Source organism: Eublepharis macularius, chromosome 7 (assembly GCF_028583425.1).
Source record: "Eublepharis macularius isolate TG4126 chromosome 7, MPM_Emac_v1.0, whole genome shotgun sequence".
Classification (NCBI taxonomy): Eukaryota; Metazoa; Chordata; class Lepidosauria; order Squamata; family Eublepharidae; genus Eublepharis; species Eublepharis macularius.
The window spans coordinates 102,328,067-102,341,032 of NC_072796.1; the positions used below are offsets into that span (position 1 = coordinate 102,328,067).

General features: G+C 44.3%; 1 protein-coding gene across 1 annotated transcript in view; it reads right to left on the bottom strand.

The window, feature by feature from the left end:
• The window catches only part of ZNF704 (zinc finger protein 704), a 61,458-nt gene extending 48,702 nt beyond the window's left edge, over positions 1-12,756 (bottom strand). The window contains exon 1 of the mRNA XM_054985645.1: positions 12,442-12,756. Coding sequence (XP_054841620.1) covers positions 12,442-12,756 — 315 coding nt within the window. The remainder of the gene's footprint in view (positions 1-12,441) is intronic.
• Positions 12,757-12,966: the final 210 nt, after the last annotated feature.

The following is a 12,966-nucleotide window of genomic DNA, read 5'->3' on the forward strand; positions in this document are numbered from 1 at the left end:
GACATAATAAAAATGCACACCCTCCTATTCACAGCATCCAAAGGTGATTTGATCACAATCTTTGATTGCAAAAGATTATTACGCAGCAAGCTTGGGAAACAAAATGAGGGAAAACACCAAAACAGAATAACCAAAAGATAACATCATATGTATGCCTCTAAAAACCGCACTGCCATAAGAAAGCCAGTGGACCAAAACATACACATGGAAATAGCTGGAGTCACCTTTACAGCCTACACCTAATTGCTCATCTGCATTGTATTGCCCAATCCAACGTAAACTGTAGTTTTCATCTGTAACTGAATTTAGTACCAGACTGGTCACTTCTAGCAGCAGAATACCAACCCAGATGGGCCATGGTTGCATTTCTTGATTTTCTGTTCAAAGTTTCAATGCTGCTTTCCCATCTCAAACTGAAGAAACTAGAAGTAAAACATATCAGCCTGGAAGATGAATATTTTATAAGAGATGCAAAGAATAATTGGTCAGTAATCTAGTGATCCTAAATTTCTATCTGACTTAACACAACTGAGTAAGACAATTAAGCACCAAAGGCTTTTTGACTGAGATGCATCCTCAACGGGTTCCTGAAAATTAGTCCAATGTGATTGCTTGCAATCTCTGAGTGGGCAATACACAAGAAGCATCAACCCTTGGCCATCATAAGGGTGCCATACCCCTCCCCCTTTTCAGTGCGCAGACTGCTCCCAGCGATCCTCACTCTGAATTCCTGCTCCACTGAAGAGGAAGGAGAAAACAAGACCTCAGAGACAACTCTTTAAATTCTGAGCATTACCCGAAGATTCTTTTTCAAAGCTACTGTAAATATTTGCAAAGGAATTTAACCATTTATCAGGTAGAAGAGATATGGTAGATAAGCCTATATTTTCAAAGAAGAAAAGTATTTGAACTTTGATCTCAGATTCCTAGACAATTTCACCCACCCGCCTACCCCACTGGCTAGTTACATTAACCAAAAAGGAATGTCTTTACATAGGAGGAGAATAAACTGTCATGAATTAGACATTAAAAAGAAAAAGACTCAGAAATCAACAGGGGAACATTCAGTAACAGACTTGAACATTCAAAAACAAAACCCATGTAATATCATTTATCGGGACCAACTGAACTAAAATAACATGTGGAGCTTATTTCGGCAAAATAAAGTTTTCTGCAGGAGACTCCGCCTATTTAGTTCGAATTAATATGCACTCTTAAAACTGATAGTGGCTAGCTTGTTACCAAAAGGAAATTGTCCCTCTTTAAAATATTCTTCTTACTTTGTTAGTTCATTGCCTGTTTGAAGTAGCCCTTCCCTACTCTTTTTACTGGATCTTGTCTTCATTCAGGCTCTGCACTGTAACACAACGCATTCATCTCCTGAACTGCCAGGCTTTGTGGCTTCAGTTTATAACATTCCCTCCCCCTCCTTTCTTCTATCTGCAACATCGCATCTATATTTCTCTCAGCCAACATTAGCACATCATGCACCTGACAAAGCTTGGGTTTTTAGGGGACACAAGACTGACAGAATTTAGATGTTAGAACAAACCTCTGTCTGTGACAGACACAAACATGATTTCTTCTAGTGCTCACATGTCTTCGCTGTGTATATTACGCATGAAGCCAGGGATTTTTTTCTGGGAAAAGAGGTGGTGGAACTCAGTGGGTTGTCCTCGGAGAAAATGGTCACATGGCTGGTGGCCCCACCCCCTGATCTCCAGACAGAGGGGAGTTGAGATTGCCCTCCGCAAGGGCAATCTCAACTCCCCTCTGTCTGGAGATCAGGGGGCGGGGCCACCAGCCATGTGACCATTTTCAAGAGGTTCCGGAACTCCGTTCCCCCGCGTTCCCCCTGAAAAAAAAAACCCTGTATGAAGCAAAATACCTATCTTTCTGGTTTATGAAGTCTTCAGTCAAATTCCAGCATGCTGACTTGTAGATGCACTTGCCCAAGATGAGTCTGTTTCCTCCCCACAAACCTGGAATAAACTGTGGTACAAAATTCCTGTTTGAGGAGACAGAAGCTTGGCCAGTTGCCCACTTTTAGATGGTATGGCAAGCTGGAGTTTGACTGAAGGCTTCGTATACCAGGGCTGTTTCTACACAGAGGAGTGTCTTGATGTCTGAACATGGGTCTCTCTGGTATTTGGTTGTAAGAATGTAAACACAACTAGCTATCCCTGCAGAATTTGTCACTACTTACCCAGAAAGGCAAATAAATAAATTCACTTTTATATTCTATTTGTTCACATCATGTTCCTAAATGTAAGTTAAAAGCAAGATTCATTATTCTGTCATATATCTGAAGGTCGCAAGCAGTAGATTTCAGGTTTTCATGAAGTAAAAAAAAAGTTCTTCTGGATCACATTCTCTCATACACCATCTTGTTTCAAACAGTGGCCAGTCAAAAAAATCAACCTGTTCATTTTTTCCCACCATGATTCATAGTTTCATAAGCCTCTATCAGGTTCCATATCAGCAATCTTTTGGTAAAGCTCTAGAGGTTTAAACCTCTACTTGTAAGGGAAAGTGATGATTTTGGTTCCCGTTTCTGCTACCTTTTCAATAGTTATGGTAGTTATGGTAGCTTAAAAAAACAGCCATCAGAACAGTATTCCAAAAGCAGCCTCACCGCAGATTCACAAGCAACCCATTATGATACTGGGAATTTCATTTTCAATCCCTTTCCTAGTAAGTCCCAATATCACATAAACCTTTTCCAGTGCTGGTGGTGCCTAGTGAGTTGGCATTTTTAGCAATATGTCCACCACACCTCAAGAGCTTTCTCTTGGGTAGCTGCAATAAATGTAGCCCCTGTCAGTTTATATATGGAGTCAGGACTTTTTTGTCCCAATGTGTATCATTCCACATTTGTTTGTATTTTGTTGCCCGTTTGCCATTTTGTTGCCCATTTATCTCTAACTTCCTTTGATTATATGTTCTAGTAGAAAAGATCTGTAAGAGATTTCCTATCAGCTTGGACAGGTGATTTGCTCCTAACTATAACTGTAAGTCCAGACGAAAAAGGGCAGCCTGGTAGCCTTTGAAGTTCTGTTGTATATCAGGTGCAAATTCACAGCTATCTGGCACACAAACTTATTTTAAGCTTTTATAGGTTTAGAAGTTAGAGTAGCATAAAGAAAAAAAATGTGCTCCTTAATGAAGAACAAATTGCATACTGCAATTTCCAATTCACAATAAAAATAATTGTGCCATTATAAAATTATTATAAAATACATTCAAGGTTATAATACAAGCACATGTTATTACATGCTCAAAAATATTAAAGGCAAAATATTTAAACATGTTTCCCATTCCAAATTTTCCTTGGAAAGTCTTCTGGCAAGATTAAAGATAGAATGATTATTTTACGGCTATGAATGGTCTCCAAGATGAAAGCATTAGTCATTTTATACTTTTTGACATACAGCCAGATGACATACTATTCAGCAAATCAGTTTCTCACTGTGCTGCAAAGAAGAAGGCTTACAATATAAATAATGTACACATTTCATTGTTTTAATGGTCACCATTGAAAGATGAAAGAGACAAAAAAGTCTTTTCCTAAGGTCACATCACATCTTGTGGTCAATCCACTTTATCCACAGAAGAATCAGCTATAGTTCTGTGCCAATTTATACACCTCATGAGTGGGTAGTGTGTAGCTAGCTACTTGACATATCTGAGGGTGTCAGCTTTTTCCTCATGACCAACCAGTTTTATGCAGCTTCCAGCAAGCATAAGATTAAATTTACACATGCATCTACAAACATACATGGCAGGACGAGTCACAACAGAATCATGCACGAAAGCTTGATCCAGCACTGAATATGGTCTGAATTCAGAGCCAAGCAACTAGTCATATATTGAATGTCTCAGTAGCTATTAAAGCTTTTCATACATTACAGCAAGGAAAAGGTCCCTGAACACTGTTTGATAATCAAAATATATTCAATTACCTCTCTATGGTGATCAATAATGTCTGGGAATTTATAGTGCTTTTTGAGGACTCAAAGCACAAAACATTGTGATTCTTTCAACAGCCCTTCTTGATAAATCAAATTTCTGAAGATGGTGGGTGGGCATAAAACAAGATGAGCCCATTTAGCTAAGCATCCTGTCTCATACAGCAGCCAACCAGCTTCTTTGGAGGGTCAACAAACAGGGCGTAAAGGCCAAGGGCTCCCCTGATGTTTCCTCCTAGCTTACGTATTCAGAGATTTACTTCCTTTGAATATGCAGGTTCCCTTAGGTCCATCAAAGGCTACTAGCCATGATGACTTGGGTTTCCAGGTTCTGTTACCCTCCTGGCCCCGTGTGTGTGTGTGTGTGTGTGTGTGTGTGTGTGTGTGTGTGTGTGTGTGTGTGTGTGTGAGAGAGAGAGAGAGAGAGAGAGAGAGAGAGAGAGAGAGAGAGAGAGAGAGAGAGAGAGAGAGAGAGAGAGAGACACCCGGCAATCATCTTTGTTCTTGTTTTTGCACACATGCACTCACAGATGGTGTGATGATGTCACTTCAAGGAATTGAGGTCTTTGCGCAGAGTACGGGAGCACAGCACTCCCATGCTTCACAGCTGGCTGATTTGGGCCCCGAATGGGAGGCCTGTTCCCCTGCCTTTCCCCCCTGCCAGCCAGGTGAGTGGTGGTGAAGGGAGGGTAGGAGCAGGGCATCCCCTGCGCCCATCAAGGGACCTGGGATCCCTAATGATGACTAATTGTATCAAGATTTCCTCAATTAAGACAACAGGTCATGGCAGACAGTTTTCCCTGAATGTCAGCTTGCTAACCATTACTGATAGTATACTTATAAGTAGATTCACACTTCTCTAGGTTCCCAGGTTTAGAAGGGTGTCATGCTGTTTAGGATTGCACTTTGAGTTTTCCCTAGAAGGAGCAGCAATAGGAATGTTTCACATATATTATAAAGTGTACTCTCAATGCACATGGAATTATGATGACATCCAATGCACAGGGTTTCCACTGCAGATACATAGGGGGTCCTCAGCAAGCAAATCAAAGTGGTAAGGATTTTCAGAAAGTTTTGCTGTCTTAAAACTGCAAGTACTATCTCCAGTCTCAATCTGGCTGCCTTAATCTAAGGATATATCTGCAAAGCACTTTCTAGTACTGTTAATTTCTTCTTCTAGCACAAAACCAAAAACACAGGACACCTAAGGAAAGTCAATTATGCAGCCTTCACAGCTAGTGCTGATACAAGATCCATCCTTTATTATAGCACATGCCTCCAGTAACTTGCAGGACAGGGCAGGATTCATCATGGAACAAGGTAGGTAGCCATACTGGTCCGCAGTAGAACCGCAGGATTTGAGTTCAGTGGCACCTTAGAGGCTAATAAGGTTTTTCAAAGGTACTCGCTTTTGAGAATCAAAGCTCTTCAGATACAGGGAGGAGTGGAGATCCCTGAGACTTTGGGCCAAGCTACAAGTGACGAATGACACTTGAACGGCAAGTGTATTCCTCCCTGTTCTCTTGCCCTCCACTCAATCCACTTGCCGTTCAAGTGTTATTTGTCACTTGTAGCTTAGCCCTTTATATCCTAGATAAGAAGGGGGCAGGATGAAGCAAAGAAGAGAGAGGAAGGATTTAATGAAGCTGCATTGTACCTTGAATCCTGACTCCCCTTCCTGACTTGGCTTGTAAAGAAACTTTAAGTTAGCCCTTTAATAAATAATTTAAAGTAATCATAAAAAGAGAGTCATAAAGGAATGCTTAGGTTGCAAGACCTTCCCCAGACAACTGGGCTTCTTTTTAGCATTAATTAACCCTTCCTGTTATACTGTAAGATTGGAGGATAGGGGCCTGGAACATACCATTGTATGTGCACATTAGCGCGCGTGCACTCTGGCGGTGCCGTGATGACGTCACTTCCGGAAGTGACGTCACCACGTCAAGTGCGTGGCAACGTCACTTCTGTAAGTTATGTCATTGTGCCGGTTGCAGGAGCATTCCCGTGCTCCGATTTGGCCAGTTTGGAGCCAAATTGGAGCACAGGGATGCTCCCGCAGCCAGTGCAAGGGGTGGGAGCCAGTAGCAGGCATGCTCCACGAGTTTGCCCCCTCCTGCCAATCGCTCAGTGATCATCAGATAAGGGAGCAAATCCTCGGGAGTTTGCCTGCCACCGGCGGGCACCCGGTAACCCTAGTCACAGCTTCTAGGAGTTCTCTCAGCCCCACCCACCTTATAGGGTGTTTGCTATGGGGATAATAATAACTTACTTTCTAAACCGCTCTGAGTGGGTGTTAAGTCATCCTGAAGGGCAGTATATAAATCAAATGTTATTATTATAATTATTATTTAATCACGCAGACAGCCCTGACCCAAGTACACACAGGGTCACTTCAATCTTCAGAAGCTCCATCAGACAGGCAGCCCATTCCCTCTTTTGCCCTCCCCTCAACCAACTACAGCCCAGATCTATTGGGGAAAGGCAAATTAAGAGTTTACTTCCCCTTTGTGCTTCCAGTATTTACTTAAATTTGGTCCATTTAATACGATTAGAGCGTTTGAGGTCTCTGAGTGTGATATCTTCCCTAAGCCAATGACTTCAAGCCAGCTAGGGTTAAACAAAACAAAAATAAACTTTATTTACAAGGTGGAACATAGGAGTGGTTTTAAACTCATAAATATGTCAGGGCTAAACACGGAATGTTTCAGTGTAACAGAACAGTTTTGTAATTAGCCAGCAATATTTCTGCTGCCTTCTCTCAACCGCTCCATAGTCTTCTCTCCTCTCTTAGAGTGGAACTACAAGTGACAAAAGGCACAGGATGGACACTTGTCAGCTTCCCTCAAGTTTTGATGGGAAATGTAGGCATCCTAGTCTTGCAGCTTGGCTCTTTGACTGCTATCCAATGGACTTTTCAACTGTAACTTGTCCAACATTCCGCCAAGTTGCCTACGTTTCCCATCAAAACTTGAGGGAAGCTGACAAGTGTCCAACCTGTGCCTTTTGTCACTTGTAGTTCCACTCTTACTGTCCCCAACAGACTTTAACTGTCACTGGCCCAACAATCCGCCAGCTCTTATTGGTTGTTTCTGAAGAGAAGTAGAGCTGAAGCTAGTCCTGTCACACAGGCCATTTTAAAAAGCTAGAAGTATAAAACCCATAATTAAAATTACCCCTTCCACCTTAAGGAATTCTGTGCTGTTGTTGTTTTGAAAACAAAAATTGAAGTACATTTCTGAATTACATCCCTTGAGTATTAGTAGAATGTGCTGTTCAGTCTAGGGTTGCCAGGGGGCTCCTGCAAGCATGATGTCACTCCCGGGAAATGATGTCATCACACTGCCTCTGGGAGCACGCCCATGCTCCGCAGGGGCCTGGATTAGGGATGCTGTGTTTTGGCCCAGATCAGGTTCGTTTTGGTGCGAATCCGGCCCGTTTTAAGCCGCTGTGGAGCGCGGAAGCACTCCTGCATTCCACAGCAGCCTGAAATGGGCCTGATCCAGGCAAAAATGGGCTCACTCCGGGCTGCTGCAGCGTGCAGGACTGCTCCCGCGCTCCACAGCGGCTCAAAATGGGCCCGATCCACACAAAAACAGGCGCAAAACGAGCCAAATCTGGGCTGAAATGGGTGAGTTTTGGGCTTCTGTGGAGGGCCGGAGCACTCCTGTGCTCCGCAGCAGCCGCAATCTGGGCCAAAACAGGCCCAATCCAGGTGGCTGCAGCACACGGGAGTGTGCAGTGCCACAGAGGAGCGCGTACGGAAGGTGCGCTCCCCCTGCTGGCCAGGTAAGTGGGGGTGGGGGGTGGGGGCAGGGGATCCCTCGCCCCAGGCGGGGTCTGGCATCCCTAGTCTAGTTACAACCGACTCATGGCAAATTCAGTGATGTGTTCAAGGCAAGTCTTTCTTTATGACTGAACTGTTATTTATTGTGATTTTAATGTTACAATGTTAATGTAAATGTAATTTTTGATGTTATCAGCTCTGAGCCCATTTGCGAGGAAAGCAGGTTACAAATGTAATAAATCAATCAAAATCAATCAAGGGTTGGGCCAAGGTGGTTTTTCATTGCCTTCCTCCATAATTTCCCATCCAAGTACTGACTGTGGTCAACCCTGCTTCATTCCCAAACCCTGACAAGCTCAGGCCAAACTTTGATATTCAGGCTGCTCCCTTAAATGGAAGCCTGTTTAAAGCCACAGGCCCCAGTGCACAGTAAGAAAAATAGGAACAAGTCCCAATGTTTCAATATAAATTTGGCAACTGGTTTGTACTTTTTGCAACATGGCCTAAGTACCATGTCATTCAGAACATACCTTTTATGAAATGTGCGAAGATATTATTTTTAGAAGACTTTGTGGCAAGCAGTTTTACAGCACTTTGTGGCAGGCAGTTTACAGCAAACAGCACTCTGACATTAAGTATCCCCCAAAGCCTCTTTCCCTCATGAAACAGAAAATATCTTTTTCTTTATACTACATATTTTTGAACAACAACGTTCTGTCATGCACAGCAATCAACTTTGATGTTTCTTATCTCATACAAGTTGGATTTATTGGTGACAACAGCAACAGGTTAAACCTTTCACATTACAAAGCAACTATTGTAAGCATCTCTGTTATAAAAACATACCATATTAAACATCAACGGGGTTGGAATGCTGGGAATAAGCTTCATGGAGGAGTCAATAATTTATATGGCATCAACCTGTCCTTTCACACCTTCAGCAGCTTTTTCAACAAAGCATTACATAGCCTTTTAATAGTGTGCTAAACTTTCCTCTACTCTACTGTGTATTGTTAGTATTTATTTTATTGTCTTTCTTTCTCACTGAGACTCAAGGCACTACACAAGGAAAGATGTTAGTGTTGTGATTTGCTTTTTTTTCCAAATGGAATTCACTTTCCATCTTTAGTTGATGAAACTTCTGACTTAGTAAGTAACCTGGGAGCTTCTTTAGAGAATCACAGCAATAATCTATCTAGCTTGGCATGGAAGCCACCGATGGGGCTGTTCTTGAACCGCTTTGCTAGTCTCCTCTTTCCTGACTCCCTCTCTGTTAGCATTTGAGGTTGGGGAAGGAACATGTTTAGCGACCCATGATGCAGAGACCCTGCAACCATCACAGGCATTTTTCCTCTTTTGCTAAGTGCAATCACTAACAAAGGAAAAAAGAAGTGGTACAGAATCTTATATTCCCAGAATCATTTTGAAGATGTAGGAGAGCCGACCCTTTCATCCTCCAAAACAATTTCAGGCATTTGCTTGGCTGCAGCACCACTCTGAGGTCAAGGCAATACCTCCCTCCTACTCCCAGAGTTTAATCCATGACTTCAATTTCAACTGTAGACATCTGATAAAGGCACGTGTTCTTCTTGGCTCTTGCCATGCACTGCAGCGTAGCCCCCTGCGATATAAAAATGCCTACACCTCCTACCTTGGGAGTCCAACATTAATACTGAAAGTCTTGGAATTTTCCATGTTAACCATGACCATGAGGAGGGCCATGAGAAAACAGTATGTGAATGACCATGTACACTATACACTCTAGTATGGTGTAGTGGTCAGAGTGCCAGACTAGAATCTGAGAGACCTTGGGCCTTTCACACACCCCTCAGCCTAACCTTCCTCATAGGATTGTAGTGTGGGTAAAACGACGGAGAGGAGAACAATGAAAGCTGCACTGAGTCCCCATGGGGAAGAAAGACGTGTGTGTGTGTGTGTGTGTGTGTGTGAGAGAGAGAGAGAGAGAGAGAGAGAGAGAGAGAGAGAGAGAGAGAGAGAGAGAGATCTCCCCTGCAATCAACCTGATCTATCTCCTCAGGAACATCAGCTTGTCTCGAAAAATGGTATCCCTTCCTGGAATATTTATCTAACAATGACCATCTACTAACTAAATTATCTTACTGAACAATACTCAATCTATTACAAACTCAACAATAATGTTAATAGACTATTTAATGTTTTAACATTATCTTGCTTATTGTACATAACTGAATATATCGCTTTATGCTACATTATGCATAACATCATTATGTATATTTGAATATAGTTTATTATGGTTTATATGTAGTTTGTAAGAAAATAAATTAAAAATTAAAAAACCCTGATCTATCTTTCTCTGCATCTGCTCAAAGAGATCAAGTCCATGTGCACAGTCACATGCATATATACCACGACAGAACATCACCACCATACAATGTGGACGAGGCTAGCTGCAAGAATGGAAAAGTGTGAACTTCAATGGTCCATGGTCACCCAAAGCTTGGGTGACCATGGACCACTCACACTCACCCAACTTGAACTATTTTATTTTATTTATTTATGGATTTTACCTCACCTTTCTGCCTTCACAGGGCCACCAAGTTGGCTAACAAATTAAAACATACACATTAAAATATCATCTTAACAGCCATTCAAACCAACATATAAATACATCATTAAAAAAATTAAAACTAGAACTTAAAATATATACAAAAGAGAAAAGCAGTAACTAAAACAATGGAGAGGGAGGAGGGATCATGAGGGATCACTGAGGGAACACCAGATGAAACAAAAATCTTCACCCACTGGCAGGAGATGGCAACAGAAGAGGCCAGGCGAGGCAAACCTCCCTGGGGAGAAAGTTCCAGAGTTTTGGCGCCACTACTGAGAAGGCCCTCTCCTAGCTTGCCACCTGTCTCATCTTAGAAGAAGGGAACACCCAAAGCAGGCCCTCCAAAGATGACCACAGTAGTCAGGTAGGTTCATAATGGAGTAGGCAGTCCTTCAAGTATGTTGGTCCCAAACCATACAGGGCTTTAAAACTCAGCACTGACACCTTGAATTGTACCAGAAAAATGATTCGGTGAGTGTAGATGAGCCAAGACTGGAGTTATATGTTCCCTGCAGCCCTCTCCAGTCAACATTCTGGCTGCAGCATTCTGCACCAATTGAACTTTCCGAACACTTTTCAAGGGCAGCCCTATGTGGAGTGCATTGTAGTAATCTAATTGAGGCATAACCAGGACATGCACTATTTTCCTGCCCAGGAAAGGCTGCAGCTAGTTATTCAGTTGAAGTTAGTAAAAGGCACCTGTGGCCACAACTGCCACCTGCTTATCCAGCAGTAGGCCTGAGTCCAAGAGCACCCCCCTCCCCAAACTACAGACCTATTCCTTTAAGCAGAGAGCAACCCCATCCAGAACAGGTGGCCCTTTAACTCCCGGGTCAGACCTTTCACTCACCAACAGCAATTCTGTTCTGTTGGGATTAAGCTTCAGTTTATTATTCTGCATGCACTCCAACACTGCCTCCAGGCACAGGTTCAGACCTTCTGTCATCTGCATATTGGTGGTTACCCAGACCAAATCTCCAGATGACCTTACCTAGCAGTTTCATGTAGATGTTAAAAAACATAAAACAGGGGGGGGGGAGAACCCTAAACTCCTTGAAGGAATACCATGATTTTTAAGAAGGATGGCTTAACTGTCGCTTGATTTACTCTATTATTATAGTCCAGAGAGCCATTCCCACTGGTCCCCTTGCTGAAGCATTTCTGGGCATGATGTCATGTTTCTTTCCTTTTGGCATTTCCCTTAGCCTCACTAAGCCTTACTATCATTCCCCATGACACAAATCCATCCAACCTGCCTTCCCATTCTTTTGCAACACATTCAAAATGTATTTCAATGCCAATACACATCTTTAGTGTCATCTAGTTTGATGGGCATTTTCAGCGATCGTTTCATGATGGGCGTCTACTTTTAGAGGGCATTTTGTTTAATGCTACTCACTGTGTATGGCTCAAGCAATAATCCAACAAAAAAAGTTCTCCGAGTAAGCAGAAACAGACTACATAAAGAGCCACTGATTTTTTTAAAAAATTGTAAACAACAGCCATCTTTATTTACACTATGAGATAACTAAGATGGGGAAGAACATTAGCTGAACACCAAGCTGTGGATTATTTCACAACATATCCTCATTTAAATCCCTCTGAATATGCATTCCTAAATTTTAAATTAAAAATAGATGCACTCTGTCTTCCCCCTTACCACCCAGGAAGGGGAATAGAAGCATTACAGAGTGCCTTTGTTATACAATAGGGGAGAAAACATCATCTGCAGTACATCATCCATAACCAAAGACTCCCCTCCCAGTACAGGACTGCTCTTTTCTCCGGCACCGCGGGACGAGCAGTGGAGGAGCTGTACTTAAATGAGGCTGAAGGGAGCTCCTTCAGCCTCGTGCCTGAAGTGCACTCTGGACATGCTCAGAGGCTCTCTTTCCCGCATTCTCTCTTCGCACTTTCTAGCTAAGGATAGTGCTTGCCATGTGGCAAGGTTGACAGAGCCCGGCTTCCTCACGAATGGCCCCAGAGGAGGGCGTGGCACCGTGCCCTGCCTTCCTGGGACGCCTCCCGGAGCTCCCGCACTGACCCGCCGAGGGGTTGCTTGCTACCTGGGGCCGCGTTCTTCCCTCTCCGCGACCCACCTTGAGGCTCCCTCGGGCGGCCCCATGGCCCTTGACTGGGCCGGCGGGTTCCGACGGGGGGCTCCCCACGCTGCCCGCCTCTGCCTCGTCGGCGTCGTCCTCTTCCTCCACGTCGACCACCACGTCCTCCTCCTCGTCCTCCTCCTCGAGGGCGGCCCCCGAGCCCTCCCGCCGAGGCGGCCTCCAAGAGCTCTCGGGCTTGGGCACGCCGCGGGCGCCAGGCTCCGGCGAAGGCTGCGCGGCCGACGGCGGCCCCGCCGCGCTCAAGCGCCGGCTGCCCAGGCTGGAGCGCTTGACCAGGCGGCGCGCTTGCATGGCCGCGCCCAGCTCAGCAGCGCACCGCACGGAGCTGGGAGCGGGCTCGGCTCGCTTGGGCCGGGCTGGGGGGCGGCGGCTGCTGCTGCTACGGCTGAGGCGCTCACGGGGAGGCGGCAGCGCGGCGGCTGCTACCACCGCCGCCGCCGCCAGGAGCGGCTGCGCTGGGCAGGAAGGCCGGCCGCGGTGCAGCCATCAGGACCGCCTGCC